The sequence below is a fragment of the Oncorhynchus tshawytscha genome, linkage group LG20 (assembly GCF_018296145.1).
Source record: "Oncorhynchus tshawytscha isolate Ot180627B linkage group LG20, Otsh_v2.0, whole genome shotgun sequence".
In the NCBI taxonomy this organism is placed as follows: domain Eukaryota; kingdom Metazoa; phylum Chordata; class Actinopteri; order Salmoniformes; family Salmonidae; genus Oncorhynchus; species Oncorhynchus tshawytscha.
The window spans coordinates 10,411,612-10,429,356 of NC_056448.1; the positions used below are offsets into that span (position 1 = coordinate 10,411,612).

Here is a 17,745-nt window from a genome sequence, read left to right on the forward strand (position 1 = left end):
CATGTGAAATGTATTGTCAATCAGTGCTGCTTCCTAAGTGGACAGTTTGATTTCACAGAAGTGTGATTGACTTGGAGTTACATTGTGTTGTTTAAGTGTTCCCTTTATTTTTTTGAGCAGTGCATTTTCAGATTTGAAACTAACACCTAACTATACAAAATGTTTCAGCTAGGTTTCATATAGGATATTTGGGAAACATCTGGCACGCATATATATATATATATATATATAAATAAAAATGAATCTGGATGTCAAAACACATTACTATCTTAACAGATATATTCAAGAATAATGATTTAATACATTAAATTACTTATGTTTTTTATTTCATTATTCTTCAAACAGAATCCATAGGCAGTTCATTTCAGGATGGTGTCTTCAGAGGCTGTAAAAAAAACAGAAAAACGTGTTTCACAACATTTCCTCAGTTACATCTTCACTGCAGACCTAACATTCTGATGCGTTTTTTAAAAATGTACCTTCTGCAAGTGCTTTGGCAATTTTCTCTTGCTCCTCTCGGATCTTCTTCTCTGCCTCCTCAACAAGCCTCTCTTTCTCTGCTCTTGGCTTCAGATAGTCTAAGGGAAATACAGCAATGACACTGACACTGCAATAATGATCATTCAAAATACCCTCATGTGACATTACAACAATCGTATATCTTGGTAGTAAGCTACTTACCATATCTTTGTTTGCCATAAAACATGCCAATGAGCAAGAATGACCACCTGGCCGTCTGAAATAAAGACAATTGATTAGCTAGTTAGTTGACTTAGCTACACAGTTCAAACGTATGCGATTGCCTTGACCACTATCTATTTATGCTGGTTGACTTTCAATCGTCTTTTGGCAGAATATTTAATTCGTGTCTTGCACGCTAACGTTAGACTACATGTGAGGTGACCTGGAACGGCCCCAGTTAGCCATGCTAGCTAATAAGTTAGCACGTTAGCGAGCGTACTCGGCAAGTAGCCAATACTGTGACCTTGCCTCAGAATTATTATAGACTAGTGAGTTGAACTATTAAACCTGGGTCAAAGTAACATATTGTCATCAATTTTGGCTGGATTATTTAGTTATACTATCTTTATGGCAGGTATATCGTCATTTAGCTGGCTAGCTAACCCTCATTGGATTGAACCAGTCAATGTCATACGATTAACATTGGTTAGAAGCTAGCTAGCTAAACTTACTAACAAGCTAGACGTCTGATTTTAACATGACATAAAATAACCTGCTGTATTCACCATATGCATTCAAATGAGTTAGTACAACACAAGTTATTAAAATGAATATAGATTTACCTTGATGACAGGAGAGACTGCAACTGGAGGAACCATTTTGCTAGTGAGAAATTGAGGAAGTCTTCTTTTTCATCTATAATATAATGGACATCGCAAACAAAAGTTAGAGGTGCATGCCGCCACCTACTGTACTGGAGTGTGTAGTCTATCACAGTTCACAGACTAAATTAATAAATACATAAAGATTCAAATAAACTAAACCCTCCTATCTAATAATGTACTACTAAGAAAATAAAAAAGAGCCCTAGTAACTTCTAACAAACCCTTCCCCATCCCCCTTCAAGAGCATCCTGACCGGTTGCATCACCGCCTGGTATGACAACTGCTCGGGAATCTGACTGTAAGACGCTTCAGAGGGTAGTGCGTACGGCCCAGTACATCAATGGGGCCAAGCTTCCTTACATCATGTCGGCACATGTGACAAATACAATTTGATTTGATTTGATTTGAAATCCCTTCCAACTCCACATCCTCATCCAACCTCAATAACCCTACACTTCAATCTTTCCCTCCCTTCCACATACCAATACTTACAACAATACCGGTACTTACAACAATACATCAACACATGCTTGACTGTTTCATCAGCCATATACTCCGTACACAAAGAAATTCCCATGCTTGCCAAACAGATCTAATGACGAATTCAATGTACAATGCCCTAGACGCAACTGAGCAAACAGCACCATCTCTTCCTTCCTAATCTGACCATTGAATCTTGGTCCACCAACCTTTCTTTGTAGGGAAAATAAATGCCCGGCTTTGGGCTCGCTGTCCCACCTCTTCTGCCACACATCTATCATAATGGCTCTAATCTTACATTTGGCCTCACCTCTACCCAATTATATATTGTTTTAAAGCATTTTTCCCTGGGACCCAGGGACCCAAATCCTTTTCGATTTGCCAGATAAGCTATTCAACACAGACAGGGAAACTGATCATAATATAATTCTGACAGGTTGAGCATCCTCCACCCACTAGAGGGCAGCTACTATCGCCAACAGTTCAACTGAGTTTACTGACAGTTCATCTGACATATCTTCACGTCAAGTTCAGGAATGTACACGCCTGCTCCTCTCCAGTAAGACCCCTATCTGTGTTTGAGGATGTCAAAGAAAGACAATCTATTATAATGACAAGATAGTCTAGTGACCACTCTACAATGATAATATATGTCCTCAAAGAAGGAAGGCAGGCGGGAGGAGGCGAGATCAGGTGGGGGAATTCTAGTCAATGAGAGGGTAGATACCCGTAAACAATAGGCACAACTCGGATATAAAGTTGTTTTCTTTCAAAGGCCGAAATGCATTTATTTTATTTAACTAGGCAAGTCAGTTAAGAACAAATTCTTATTTACAATGACGGCCTACCAAATGGCAAAAGGCCTCCTGCGGGGACGGGGGCCTGGGATTAAAAAAATAAAAATATACAATATAAATATAGGACAAAACACACATCACAACAAGAGAGATAACACTACAGAAAGAGAGACCTAAGACAACATAACAAGGCAGCAAAACATGACAACACAGCAATGGTAGCAACACAACATGACAACATGGTAGCAGCACAAAAACATGGTACAAACATTATTGTCAACAGCACAAAGGTCAAGAAGGTAGAGACAGCAATACATCACGCAAAGTAGCCACAACTGCCAGTAAGAGTGTCCATGATTGAGTCTTTTAATGAAGAGATTGAGATAAAACTGTCCAGTTTGAGTGTTTGTTGCAGCTGTAGTGTACTGAAAAGAGGAGCGACCCAGGGATGTGTATGCTTTGGGTACCTTTAAAATAATGTGACTGGCAGAACAGGTGTTGTATGTGGAGGATGAGGGCTGCAGTAGATATCACGTCTAACCATACTCCCAACTATTTGTACGAGGTGACTACCTCAAGCTCTAAACCCTCAGAGGTAGTAATAACACCTGTGGAAAGAGGGGCATTCTTCTTACCAGACTTTTGTTTTGGAGGGGTTCAGAACAAGGTTAAGGGTAGAGAAAGCTTTGTTTAACACAAAATCCAGGGAGGGGCCAGCTGAGTATAAGACTGTATCATCTGCATATAAATGGATGAGAGAGCTTCCTACTGCCTGAGCTATGTTGTTGATGTAAATTGAGAAGAGCGTGGGGCCTAGGATTGAGCCTTGGGCTACTCCCTGGCAGTGGCTGAGACAGCAGATTTTCTGACTTTATACACTGCACTCTTTGGTAGAGGTAGTTAGCAAACCAGGCCAAAGACCCCTCAGAGACACCAATACTCCTTAGCCGGCCCACAAGAATGGAATGGTCTACCGTATCAAAAGCTTTGGCCAAGTCAATAAAAATAGCAACACAATATTGCTTAGAATCAAGGGCAATGGTGACATAATTGAGGACCTTTAAGGTTGCAGTGACACATCCATAACCTGAGCGGAAACCAGATTGCATACTAGAGAGAATACTATAGACATCAAGAAAGACAGTCAGTTGATTATTGCCAAGTTTTTCCAAAACGTTTGATAAACAGGTTCAAAATAGAAATAGGCCTATGACAGTTAGGATCAGCTTGATCTCCCCCTTTAAATAAAGGATGAGCTGTGGCTGCCTTCCAAGCAATGGGAACCTCCCCAGAAAGGAGAGAATGGTTAAAAAGGTTGGAGATAGGTTTTGCGATGATAGGGGCAGCAACCTTAAAGAAGAAAGGGTCTAAACCATCTGACCCAGATTTTTTGGGGGGTCAAGTTTAAGGAGTTCCTTTAGCACCTCGGACTCAGTGACTGCCTGCAGGGAGAAACTTTGTAGCAGGGCAGGGGAAAAAGAGGGAGAAGCATAGGGGATAGTCGCATTAGAAGGGGTGGGAGATGAGGAAATGTTGGACGGGCAAGGAGGCATGGCTGAGTCAAATAGTAATCCTGACTTAATTAAGTGGTGATTAAAGAGCTCAGCCATGTGCATCTGGTCAGTAACAACCACATCATCAACATTAAGGAACATGGGCAGCTATGAGGAAGGTTTATTCTCCAGGTCTTTAACTGTTTTCCAGGACTTCTTGGGGTTAGACCCACAGAGAGAGAACTGCTCCTTAATTAAAGAAACTAACTTTGGCCTTCCGGATAGCCTGAGTGCACTTATTTCTCATTTGCCTGAACGATAGCCAGTCAGCCTGAGTATGCGTGTGCCAAGCCTTTTGCCAAATGCAGTTCCTGAGGTGGAGTAACGCTGCAAGATCACGATCGAACCAGGGGCCGAACCTGTTTTCAATTCTCATTTTCTTTATGGGGGTGTGTTTGTTAACAATACCACTGAAAATATCAATAAAGAAGGTCCAAACGTCTTTGACAGAGGGGATCAAGCTGATTCTATACCCTTTTATAGAGGCCAGTTCATGAAGGAAGGCTTGCTCATTAAAGTCTATGACAAATCAGGACAGGTTGTTTCACTGAGCAGCCATTACGAACACAGGCTGTAAAACAGTGATCACCAATGTCATTACAGAAAATACCAGACTGATACCTATCAGGATTATTTGTGAGGATAACATCGAGGAGAGTAACCTTTTCTGGGTGCTTGGAGTCATACCTTGTGGGATTGGTGATAATCTGAGGAAGATTTAGGGAGTCCCATTGCTTTAGGACTTGGTCAGGTGGTTTAAGCATGTCCCAGTTTAGGTCACCTAGCAGGACAAATTCAGACTTAGTGTAAGGGGCCAGGAGAGAGCTTAGGGCAGGTAGGGTACAGGCTGGTGCTGATGGAAGACAATAGCACCCAGCGACAGTCAACAAAGAGCTATTTGAAAGTTTAATGCTTAAAACTAGCAAATCAAATTGTTTGGGGACAGACTTGGTGGAGACAACCGAGCACCGAAGGTGATCCTTGGTAAAGATTGCCACTCCCCCACCTTTGGAAGATCGGTCTTGCCGAAAAAGGTTATAACCAGAAAGGTTAACATCCGTATTCAAAACACTCTTCCGTAACCACGTCTCAGTAATGACCAACACATCTGGATTGGAGCTGTGAACCCACACTTTCAATTGATACATTCTAATGTTATTAACATGCAGAAAACCCAGGCTATTACGAGAGCAGAAAACAGTGAGGCAGATATCAGAGCACAAGTCAGAATTGGGGCTAGCAACAGTAGGTGGGCCAGGGTGTACATGCACATTTCCAGATATCATCAACAGTAATACAATCAAGGCAAGGCATAGGACAAGGAGAGCTCTGCATCAATGTGCATCAGATGGCAACAAGATCATATTGTAGAGCAATTTCATCAGGTAACATGAATTCAAAGCCGGCGAGAGGTGGTTAGAATAGGATGGGAGGCCAAAAGTCTGTGTAACCAATATAGAGTCAGAGTTCCGAGTATGGGAACTAACATAGTCTGTCCCACGGTTGGGTAAAGAAAGTTTGTAGCCAACAAAGTATGCAGGAGTCATGAGGAAAATAGCAAAATGCACAAGATTTAAAAAATATACATATAACGACTTTGGGCTAGCCATTGTACGTTCAGAGTCACTAGCCCCAACAGTGCGTGTGTGCTGGAGGCGAGCGAAAGCTCGGGAGAGAGGGGTGAGTGTGGTGGAGGTACCTGTACCAGACAGGGGGAGACAGGCCAGGGCAGACGGTGAACAGATCGCCAGGTGGAATCCAAACAGCAGTGCAGCAGGCAATGGGAGTAGGTGTGTGCCATGTGCATCCACTTATGTCAGTGCACAGAACTAGGAATTTGAATATTTAATAGCATTTCTGACAACCTAATCATTACGAAACTTCTATTTGATCAAATAAGCCTCACGTAGCAAATTAACAATAACAATTTTTGTTGACCAAACTCAACACTCATAATATGTTTCTTAATTAACTTGTTCAGTGATTTTTGATAGCAGATCAAATTGAATGCACATACATCTTATTTTTTTTATTTTTTTTACCACATGGGGTTTATTTAGTCACCATTCTTTTTTTATCTAAAGAAAACATTAGATAGGCTACATAGTCTGTGTGTGTTCTAGGCAAATGGAGTCCCAGTGAAATACTGCCATTCTAGCAAATATCATTATTCAGAGAAAGCAGTCATGAATCTCATGCAGAAAAATGCAACAACGAACATTTCTTTTATTGTATTTGTTATTATGTGGATCAAATGCATTTCTATGACATGGGCTTTTTAAGAAACCAAGGCCTTTATTCCCTCACACTCTCAGTCAAAAAGGTCAGAGCTATCGCATAAAACCTAAGGTTGTCATGGACTTTCAGTACAATATGACATAGGTAACACACCTGTCAGGTGATAACCAGCCAACTATGACAACTGATCTGAAATGCTGATCTGAAATTAATTTACGATGAGTATTTAAGTTTACATTTATCATCCTCATCATCGTCACACCTTTGTTGTCGATCAGTGTGTAATGTGTCTTGTTAAATATCAAATATAAGTATTCAATGTGATTAAGCCATGCTATGTAACCCATAGGTTCAATATAAAAATGCAACATTGTATGTAATTTAGGCCTATACATTGCAGTCACAGTTATTCATAAAGGGAAAACATAGAGAAAGGACGGTAATTGTTCTTGAATGAAAATGTCATATCACCCCCAAAATAACCACAATAAATAAGATAAAGATTATTGATGTGAAACAAGAAACAAACCAAAAAACAAGATATTGGCACACAGTGTTCAGTCGTTGTCGTAGATGCAATCTGCAAAGAAATGTGAATTATTAGGCTAACTAGAAATGACAGAAATAATACATAAATAAAAATCCTCTGACATTAAAAAAACATATCAGCACCATATTGCAAGAATAAAATGTATCTAGTTGATCACTTGATCTTTGTATAAATGCCATTGTTTCATGTCAAAAGTCTGAAACGTACCATCACCAATGTCATCATAGATATCAGAATCTCTGTAAAAGCAAAACAGATCATTTATATCAAATTCAAGGCATTTCATATCTAAGCATTTTCTCTGCAGTTTTGGTGAACTGGTCAATAACATACTTTAGATGGTGTGTGTTTCTGGGTGTTTTTGTATGATCTGTTTGTGTGTTGTACTTACTCTACTGCAATATGGCTGGTCAAGACGTAGCCAACTAAAGGAGAGAGAGAGATGACCATCATTAAAGTTAGCCCCCCCTTGCAAAAATGGTGTTATTGCAGAATGCCTATGTGTGGATTCATTGTTACTCACACTTGCCCTCCTCGTTCCTGCAGATGAGCTTGTTGTCTACAGGCTCAACGATGACATCCACAGTCTCCCCAGGTCTCAACGGTAGATCTTTACTGCTCCACTTCTTATTGGCCAAGGTGGAAACGATGGTCACCTGATACAATACCTGGATCTCCCGATCATGCTATTGGTGGGAGAGAACAGGGTTGAGGGTCAAACAAACACATAAAATGTCAAATCTATGTCAATGGTAATAGCATACTACTTACCTTGAACTTCTTTCTGAAATCCTTCTCTTCCTTCTCAAATTTCTTTAGCTTTTTAGGATCTTTGTCCTCAGCCTTATCCTTGGTTTTACTTTGTGGGAGACTGAAAAGAGAGAGATGGAACGTGACATTATCAACATTTTTTCCCAGTGGGGGATTAGGACATTCTTATGTCATTACAGCAACTTTGTTTAACCATGGGTCCATTTTTCTCTCTCTCTCATTACCTGCTGATAGATGGAGTCGGAGGGAAGTTAGTGACATCCACATCATCATAGATTTCCTCGTCAATGACCTCAGCCAATTGTTCTATAACAGCAAGAGATACAAAGAAAGAATAGTAAAAACACATTGAAAATGTACGTTTTTGTAATGCCACTGACACAGAGCATACAGTCACCCAAGATATTAAACATAATGCTTTACCAGTATTTCCTTCCTGATCAAACTGGGAAGGTGGAGGTACTCTGAAAATGACAAAAACAATTCATTCAAATCTTAGTCTATGTTATGCCTTGTCTCTGGTGTAATTTGATTGGATTGCTTGTGCTGTAGGTCAATTTTGATCAAATGGACATGAATCAACACAGATAATTGAACAACCACACAGAAAGTCAACAAATGCCAACAATTACAATTATTTAACTCACACCTGTACATAGATCATTGTGGGTACATATACGTTTATAGACAGAATGAAACGGTTGTTAAAGGCCAAGTGCAGTCAAAACTGTGATTACTGTGTTTTATATATATTTCCACACCACGAGGTTGGAATAATACTGCGAAATTGTGAAAATTATGATAATACCACTTTAGCTGTTTGAAAAGCCTGCCTGAAATTTCAGCCTGTTTTGGTGGGATGGAGTTTGGTCTAGTTAATAGACCAATAAGAAAAAGTTCCAAACCTCTCTACCAATAACAGCTAGTTTTCAGTTTTCCCCTCCCTACTCAGACCACTTCCTGACAGTTCTAGCAAAATTCTTGCTTGAGAGATTGCTTAGAAAAGAGCAATGTTTGTTTCTTTAAAAAAAAAAACATTTTAATTGAACACGATCACAGTTGTTACCCAGAAATGATATGATACTGAGATCAAAACGGCTGCATTGGACCTTTAATTAACTGAAGGACATACAAAAACAGTATTTTTATTGATGTTTTAAGAATGATTTCAGACTGATTCAATTATTCAGTAATGAGTTAATGAATCCCTTCTGTCACTCCTGTTTAGTTCGTTGAGATTTTGGGTTATAGGGTTAGGAGTTAATGACAGTGAATTTTCCTGATCCATCTTACTAAATGAGAGAATTACTCAATTTTGCTGCCTGGGCCTTTTCTCCACTCCTCGAAGCCCTTTAACACCCAAGAGAGGCCGCGAGGTTTAGGAGGCAATCTGGTGTCCGAGAGGCTAGGGTTGCACATACACACACACACACACACTTATTTACATACACACACAGACACATGCATAGAAAGTATACACTCACAGAAGAACGCACGCCAATGAATCTACATCATCAGAGTGCAGCAGGTCACGGTATTCTCACCTGACGTTGAAGCTTGACTCGTCCAGATCATCATATACGTCCCCATCCTCCTCAGGTGGTGGAGGAAGAACCACTAGGAATGACAAAAGGAAGATTGAAGCTACTGTCGATGTAACTCAGGTCATGTGACCACATTGCCATATTGTGTTATTCACTTTCAATATTAAGTTGTGGTCATTTGAAACTTACTTCCTGGACCCTTGATCCCACTGGAATGAGGAGAACATGATTTCAATGGAGCACATAATCACACAGTCCAAACTAAAGACAGTGAAAGGGATTGATGCAGTGCATTTTTCATAATAAGGTATTCATATCTTTCCAATGGTTATCTGTCTCAAAGGTTTTGATAGTGTCAGTGGCAATTTTACCTGCTGAGGTTATTATGAAAGTCCACGTCATCATATACCTCCGGTTCGTGTTCCATCTGACTGGGTGTAGACCCACCCTGACGCTTCAGAGTGTCAAAGTCAATCGCAACGGACTCCGTCTTCACATAGCCATCTGAAAATATACAAAGCACATGTCTAAGTCTCACACATGGGGAACATTTAAATGGATGTGAGGGAGAAAAGTAAGACAAATAGAAAGGAGATGGAGTAGAGGAGGAAGAGCAGACAGGAGGAGGAAGAGGAGACAGCTGTCACTTACAGGAGCCATCCTGTGACCTTCCCAGCCAGCGGCCCTCTGGGTTGTCCAAAACACGCATGATGTCAATAGACTCTCCCTGCTTCAGCCCCAGGTCCGTCTTGCTCCCTTTACTGTCCACTCTGGCCTTGGCCCTGTGGATGACCTCCAGTGGACCAGTCAGCTGCCACATTAAGGAGAAATAAAAACATGATAGAGGATGCAACGTAATACACATTAACTTCCCAAATATTCTACAGGTTGGACTCCATGATAACTACAATATAGCAAGACTTAGGGGAACCACTGAACAACAGGCTTCTGCAGTGCAAACACTCACTTTGAATTTCTTTCTGGTCTCCTGTTCTTTCCTCTCGCGTTCTTTCTGTTCTTTCTTTTCCACCTGTCGTTTTTTCTCCTCCCTCTCTCGCTTTTTCTCTTGTTCCTTTGACGATTCCCTGGTAAAAATAAGTGTCAGTGGTGTTAATGCTCACTAGAGGGCAGTGTTCATTTAAAACCTGGTACAATAACAGTTGAATAGAAACTGTAGGGAATCCATAGAGATACTGTGGATAGAGGACTCAACTTGGATATAACCCATTTTATATCCATATAACCCATGGACATTGAAGACCAATGTATGTACGCCATTGAGGGTAATGTATGCACTCACTACTGTATTGTTAGTCGCTCTGGATAAGAGCATCTGAATTTGCTATATAACCCATTTTATATCCATATAACCCCTGGACATTGTCATTGAAGACAATGTATGAACGCCATATGCACTCACTACTGTATTATTAGTCGCTTTGGATAAGAGCATCTGAAATTGCTAAAATGTACATTTTAAAATATTCACCACCATCTATCCAAAATGAATGACACACAATATTTGGCTTAGGACTCCAGCCCTGCAGGGGGTGGTTTAAAAACACCAATATTAGCTTTACACTATTTAAAAAAATATATATATATTTTTACTACTTTAAAATGGAGATGCCTCAATTGCGCTGCCCAAGCTGTCACAGGTGCCATAATGGCACAGATACAAAGATGAGACCTTTTAACATCTCTATGAGGGAATATTTCTCACCATCTTTCATCAAGATCTTCATACATTTCATCACTTTCACTGTCCTATTGGAGGAAAAATATTTAGTTAGAATACTGTACGAATACATGGCAATAGTTTGTAAAAAATAAAATAAAATAAAAAAATCAGGAATGTTGACAAAGTGACAAATATTTAAAGTCACCTCATTCCTTTGACTGGGAGGATTGTTCATTAACCCCACATCATCATAGTTCTCATCTGGATCAGGTTGGATTCTGGAGGTAGAGACAGTCAGTCAGTCAACTGGCCAAAATGACCCACCACATCCATGAAAATAAAGTCAGTACACAAGTATTCAATTTGATGTTTCTATGCTGTGAAGAAAGTGCATTGTGCCTCTACAGGCCAATGTGTATTTTACTTGTGTATGTACCTCAGTGCCAATCACCCTACTCTAATATTGATCGGCTTTCACACGACATTCCCCTGATTATCAGAGTCTGATACTCACATGGCTCCTGGTGGTCGCGGTGGCAGGCTAGGGGCCATGGGGTTAGAGGGCAGGGGTGGGCCCACATGGTTACTGGGGTGAGAGGCAGGAGGTGGGGGAACACTCCCCTTTCTAAACCCAGCAGGACCTTCAGGGTAAAATCACAAACCTTTAGATGGTCCTTTCAGACATTAGTGAAGAAAAACATTTCCTTTTGAAATCAATTGCAGATTCTTAATATAGCAATTGAATAAGACCTCAGTCCTCCGTGTTCTATGGACGTTATTCTGTAGTTGAAAGTGAATGCACAGTAGAGGAGTTTGAGATAAAAAATTATAATAATCCTTGTCCCTACAACGTGTCCAGCAGAAAACAAGCATGGGATATCTGGTTACTGAATATGTTGAATTTCATCCTGCATGTAGACAACAATCCTTACAAAAAATACATGAATAGTGCCTGTAACTCAAAATGACACTGTCCCCAGAGGGAGTGTGGAATTCACATTGGACCCCTCTTCTGTCTGTGGACTTACAGTAATGCAAACCGTGGTGAAGTCTATCTTTAGTCAAAACCATGTTCACATGTGGATCCAAAAAAAGGAAACCTTTCACTTGAATGTGTCCCTGTTGTAAGAGGAACTCCGCAATTAGGGAGCAAACATCAGCTGTAAAAAGGAGGAAGGTAAAACCGAACCTAGAGCGGGAACTTGAATAGAGGAAGCCAATGTTCGCGTCTTTGGTTTCACATTTCAACGTGGAATTGTACTTCTGTGTGTAATGACTTTTATAAAGCTTTTGGAAGGTCATCCCCTCTAATCGGTCTGTCTGTTGTGATGACAACCTGTGACACGGCTGATGTGTGTGTTCTACCACCTGTCTCCGATCAGTGGAGCATACAAAACCACAGAAACCACTAGACTGGGTGAAAGGCCCGTCAATCTGCAGAACTGGAGCACGCTTAGAAAACCACAGCAGGTGCAGCTTAGCAGCTGATAGACTTATCCAGATGTGGCTTATTAGTGGTAAGTGAAAGACAAAACACTTACCATCGGTACTAGCCTCTGTGCCCTTCTTGAACTTTTCCAAGTTGACCCTAGGAGGCCGGTTGGGTTTGGCTGGGGCAGTCCCCAGTGCCAGGATATTAGGCAGTGGGTTCCTTTTGGGGAAAGAAGAGCTACTGGTAAGGGCAGAAGGGTTCAACCCCACAACTGGAATGGTGTGGCCCAGTGGCTTCTTAGTAAAGCTGGGTTTCTTACTGGCTATAGGTTTGGGGGGACAAGAGTCACTGGAGGTGAGGGGGAGTTTGGTTATTTCTTTTACTCCTTCCTCAGATAGTGTCTCTCCTCGATTGAATGCATTCTGAGCAGTCCTGAAGTTTGTGGGCTTGAGGGTAGTGCTTGGTGTGAACGGTTTGATTGTAGAATCCACAGCGCCAGCCACACTATCCTCTGTCTGAAGCCGCATCTTTGCAATGGAGCTGATGGGTTTTATGGAAGGGGGTAATTTGTTCGGCGTACCCCCACTGTCGTCAGGTTTGGAGCTTCTGTCTTTGCCCCAGGTGGGTTTGGCCACACACAGGGGTGGTTTGGGGAAGGCAGGCTTGGTGCCAGACAGCGTCGAGCTCAGAGAGGGCTTCTGGAGAGGGGGTTTTGGCAGAGGAATTTTGACCTCAGCGTCATGGGATACTTCTGGGCCAGGAGGTTTGGGTTTAAATGGGTACTGTTTGGCAGAGGGTTGGCTGTCCTCTTGGGCACTTTCAAACATACTAGCGATTGCTTTGGTTTTGGGCAATTCCCTAACTTCTGGAGCACTCTTGGTGGAGACAGTGTTCTTGAGGAAGTTGGGTTTGGGCGCGGTGGATGCTGCACTGCCTGATAGGCTGGTCTCCAGGACAGGTTTCTTAGGCTGGATGGGGGGTCCAGAGGACAGGGTGGGGTGCACTGCAGCTTTGGGACGTCCTGTAGAGGTGCCCTCTGTGGAGTTTCCCCCCGTGTTGAAGCGAGCCGTGATGGCCTTCACATCAGACTTGTTGTTCTGCTGGCAGCAAACAAACAAAAGACTAGTGAGGAGGAAGTGTCCTTTATGGATACACAGTTTCTCCTAATCAATACTAATTTGAGGAAGACCGAAATAAATAAATGCAATTTACATCAATAGTCATTCATTAAACACTGTTGGTTATGTCTCTATTATACAAACTCACAGACATATCTAACTGGGGAACTAGGGAAAGGTGAAAGAGAGAGAGAGATATAGGGAGAAAAGAGAAAACAGGGAGAAAACAGGTTGTAACAGATGCTTTATAACTGACATTTAGAAATGACTCCAACCTCCACATGTACAACATCTCTTCTTATTGGGTCAGGGTCATCGAAGAGAAAAATTGTTCTATGATTTTACAGCTTAGATTGACCTTTCATCAAAGGACGGCCTCTGAAAAGGATGCTTAAACCCTGAGTAAACTATACGATGTTTTCACCACGTTGGTATTAAACCACCTCAATTTCACCTCAATCTCAAATCAAGCCGACAACGATTCACCTACCTCTCCGTGTCTTGCTGTGCTGAGAGCAATAAGCTCCTCAGGGTCCAAGTATGTGTAACAGATCACAGAGGAAATGCAACAAAGTCATGGCGCTAAACAGGAAGTGGGTACATAGGTGTTCTGTGCTCTCATTGTTTGATTAACCTACACTCTTTGTTTTTCATAAACAATATAGTCATTCTAACGATAATGGTTCTGCTACTACTGGTTGGGGGAAAAAAGGTATCTTGAATGCCTGGCTGTAAAAAGAGCCGTGTAAATATAATGAAGAACTAATATGACCTAATGAATCAGATTACCCCTCTATGATGAAAGGGTTCTGTATTATGACATTCTGTCTTTCCTTAGCCAAGATGCAAATGACCCTCTGGGGCACAAAAAAAAGCTGTTTATCTGTGCACTGTGTGAGCAGGTACCGCAGGTTCTGCTGTCTGGTGAAAGGTTAGAATACTGTATGTATCTGTTATTAGCCACACTGGTGATAGTTGCAGTACAAATCTATGCCTCATGTTGTTGATAATAAAGGACATGTGGTGGATGGCTCTCCTCTTGTAACACCACACCTCACTGTAATGAGGGTTGTTCGAAATCGAGACATAGCAGTCCTATCATGAGGAAGTGCAAAGGACAGGCGTTCCGATTGCACAACGCTGATGGCCGCCAGACTGGGGAAAAACAAACTGTGCTGTTGTTGGACTTCAGGGGACAAACAATGAAGACAGCTAGGGGGCAGGAGTGTCCATTGAAAGTGGCATTAACTCATCAATTAATTAAACATAATACTTGTTAATACTTGTTTCACAGTGTATTGGACTTGTCACTCTTTATGAATACACATATAGCCTAATAAAGTGTGTCGCGTCACATAAAGAGCAATGTAGGGAGATTATAGTAGTTCACACTGGTTCTGCTTAAGGCAGTCAATGTCACTTGACTTTGTTTTATCATTAGTCTCATTGGTGAGCATCCAGATTACTAGGAGGTAAATGTATAGCCTATTCTCGTGGCTGTTTCTCAACTGTCGTTTCTCCTTAGAAACCACACAGGCCACAACTTCAGCTGGATTCCACTAAACTAGTTTATGTCCCTAATAAATGTAGATATTTCTGAGCTAATGATTATAATGCATCGACGTTATAAAGACACTGTCTGCCTGTCATTCATGTGTTGAAGGCTGTGAGACGTACAACCCATTTAACGATATTCAAAGCAGGGACTCCGCCACTCAGACACAGAGAACCGTGACAATGCTATGTCATGTTTACGACTTCACAGAGACAGTGGATTTCACTTGTCTATATGGCTACTGTATGTGACGTGGACTGTCACCAAAACACTGAAAAAGAGACTTTCAGTGCCCTACTGTCTCTAGTCACTTCACCAGAGATGTGCTGCATGCCTAGCAAGACTAAATTACAGCCAACAACTGAGGGTCGAAGGTAACACGTTGACTCTTTTTTTAATCAATTAATGACTTCTCCAACAAAAGAACGAATCTCCTGACACACTACGGTCAATGTCCTTTAGATGTTAAGCTTGGAGAGAAATGGAGACAACGAAAAAAATGCCTTGAGTAAAAGCAAAGAGGAACCACGGGTTTTTTCAATGTGGTGAAACAAGTTAAAAAAGTCTATATTACACAATCTAGATTGTCACCAACCCGTTATAAAACGGTACTTCTCTAATACAGAGGTTAAGCGCTACTTTAATCATCCAAATCAAAACTACATTTACAAACCCTTCTAAAAGAGACAGTATAGGTTAATAGTAATCAAGTACAGAATCCCCATCTCATAGCACTTTCATAAAACTTCCCAAGAAAAATGTGCAAAGAAAACAGGGCCTTGTATAACAAACAAGACAATGAATATAGGATCTTGCACATATACAGCGAAATGGGCTAACACCTGCTACTACACGACGGTGTACAACAAAGAATTCAAACAAACACTTTCCCTAAGTTAGCCATACAGCCAATAAAGATACAGCACCATTAACTTCTCAGGGTCACAACTCATGAGGATATGATTGTAAGGCAGGTACTCACCATAGTGGCAACAGTCAGCGCCCAGGGAATCTACCCAGTCTGTACGTGGGCTGGCGGCCCTTAGGTAGGAGAGAGTTTCTCTGTGTGTACTGAATGTTTTTTTGTGAGGATGGCATGAGAGAGAGAGAGTGAGTGTGTGTGTGTGTGTGTGTGTTTGAGCATTTGTGACCTCAGTGGCTGTGTGCTATTGGCTACTTCCCCTCTCTGCTAAATGACTCTTGTGTAGTCATCAGCATGGCAGTCTTATCTCTCTCTGTCCATCTGCTGTATTTGCGTATTTCAAGCAGGTACATTGCTCTTTCCATCTCCAATGAACCACCAGCGTCACAATTCCACAGTAGTTCCCCAGAACTGTCGTGAAATACAACCTTTTTCCTCACACTGGACATACGTAGTTAACTAGTATACAAAACCCTGTAAAAAAATGTACTGAATTACATAAGGAGGGGGGTCAGAGACACAAAGTCTACTGGCTAATGTAGTCAAACCTGAGGGTTAGCCAATAAGTAAATGAGGGATTGATGTTGTTGTTGATTGTAGAGAGGGAATAAAAATGGAATGTTTCTGGATGAATACGGTCTGATATTTTAGATATGAGCTGTCTCAGATCGTTTGTGAAAAATATTGACCTGAAATTAACAAAAATAGAGTTACATCTTTCTCGTCCAAAGTAAAATAAAGGCAGGAGGGAGGAAGGTCTGTACCTTTTTAGTTGTTTACTATGCGCTGCATGGCATTTTCAAGCACATCACATTTGGTGTCAAATGAAAGCTAAGAGTCTAAATTATTGCGAAACGAAGGCATATATAATATTTTTCCACCATTTCCAATGTAAAAAAATAGGAATAAGCATAGGCTTTGATTTCTGGTCAAATAGATGGAAAAGAGGTCTTAGAAAACATCTAGCAGAAAAAGTCCTAAAGTCCTAAAAGGCATTAGAAATGCATCAAACCACCATAATGCTGAAATGATTTGGCCTTGTCATTCAGTTATCAAAAACCCACACATCTTTAAAATATTTTCACATTTCTCTCCTTCATGAGGAGGGAGGATAATGGGCATGTGCAGAAGTAACAAGTAAAGGTAGACCTACCAATTAATTATAGTGTTTTTACTGATAATTTGGTTTGTGATTTATTAAGTGAGTAAAATGCGTAATTCTGCTCCCAAATCGGTAACAGAAGGACTGCAACCGAATTGGTTACAATTGGAGTTCATAGAAGTCACAAAGCACAGTCGGGTCACCTGCTCTCCTCCCTTCCACTGGCATGTTTTCTTTCTGGCACATGGTGGTCAAAGCAAGAGTGTGAAAACAGTTTGTCCAACCCCCCTCTCCCTCCCATGTCCCCTCTCCTGGCTCTCCCTGACACCTACAAATGAGCAACGTTCCCTCTAATTTCTTTTGGCACGGAGCAAATTTCAGGTCTGCTGAGTGCAAACTTGAACATTCTGAAAATTCTGTGCAACTTCTGGCACACATTAAATATGGCCACTGAGGCTGTACCCCTTACAGTTATAACAGTGGCCAAGTAGGCTACTGTGGCTATTTGATCATAATGTAGGCCTACCAGAGTGGCCTACCATCAAAAACAAATGGAGAAAATGCATCCCATAACATGTTAACATGGAAAAAGCTGTTACATCATTTAGCCTACAGTAGCAGCCAATGTGGGGTGTTCAATGTGGGCCTACATTCCA

The 17,745-nt window shown here is 41.2% G+C and overlaps 2 protein-coding genes across 4 annotated transcripts; both read right to left on the reverse strand.

Moving 5' to 3' along the window:
• Positions 1-300: 300 nt before the first annotated feature.
• On the reverse strand, positions 301-1,445 carry LOC112219861 (ATP synthase subunit e, mitochondrial). Its single transcript, XM_024381362.2, has 4 exons — positions 1,305-1,445; positions 682-736; positions 480-578; positions 301-385 (listed from the first exon to the last, which is right to left on the reverse strand). The coding sequence occupies exons 1-4, from the start codon at positions 1,338-1,340 to the stop codon at positions 360-362; spliced, it is 216 nt and encodes a 71-aa protein (XP_024237130.1). The 5' UTR covers positions 1,341-1,445; the 3' UTR covers positions 301-359.
• A 4,922-nt stretch (positions 1,446-6,367) lies between these two features.
• On the reverse strand, positions 6,368-16,223 carry fybb (FYN binding protein b). 3 transcript variants are annotated; one of them, XM_024380894.2, is made up of 18 exons: positions 16,048-16,223; positions 12,502-13,489; positions 11,475-11,601; positions 11,166-11,238; positions 11,003-11,046; positions 10,247-10,364; positions 9,931-10,090; positions 9,651-9,783; positions 9,469-9,488; positions 9,280-9,352; positions 9,045-9,140; positions 8,159-8,199; positions 7,960-8,041; positions 7,736-7,835; positions 7,488-7,650; positions 7,356-7,389; positions 7,172-7,203; positions 6,368-6,994 (listed from the first exon to the last, which is right to left on the reverse strand). In XM_024380894.2, exons 1-18 carry the CDS (start codon positions 16,048-16,050, stop codon positions 6,972-6,974), a joined length of 2,310 nt encoding a protein of 769 aa, XP_024236662.1. In that variant the 5' UTR covers positions 16,051-16,223; the 3' UTR covers positions 6,368-6,971. The 3 variants fall into 3 exon arrangements, with proteins under 3 accessions (XP_024236662.1, XP_024236661.1, XP_024236663.1); XM_024380893.2 differs by having other exon boundaries at positions 12,502-13,492; XM_024380895.2 differs by lacking the exon at positions 9,045-9,140 and having other exon boundaries at positions 12,502-13,492; positions 16,048-16,222.
• Between the last annotated feature and the right edge of the window lie 1,522 nt (positions 16,224-17,745).

What these genes read in the sequence shown, in the direction of transcription:
- LOC112219861 (XM_024381362.2), bottom strand. Translation starts at nt 1,340, where the DNA reads ATGGTTCCTCCAGTTGCAGTCTCTCCTGTCATCAAG. An exon ending in CAGTCTCTCCTGTCATCAAG is followed by an intron (nt 737 to 1,304) that starts GTAAATCTATAT and finishes TCTTTATTTCAG; the next exon opens with ACGGCCAGGTGGTCATTCTT. An exon ending in TTATGGCAAACAAAGATATG is followed by an intron (nt 579 to 681) that starts GTAAGTAGCTTA and finishes TATTTCCCTTAG; the next exon opens with ACTATCTGAAGCCAAGAGCA.
- fybb (XM_024380893.2), bottom strand. An exon ending in TGATCAGGAAGGAAATACTG is followed by an intron (nt 8,042 to 8,158) that starts GTAAAGCATTAT and finishes TTGCTGTTATAG; the next exon opens with AACAATTGGCTGAGGTCATT. An exon ending in CCGACTCCATCTATCAGCAG is followed by an intron (nt 7,836 to 7,959) that starts GTAATGAGAGAG and finishes CTCTCTTTTCAG; the next exon opens with TCTCCCACAAAGTAAAACCA.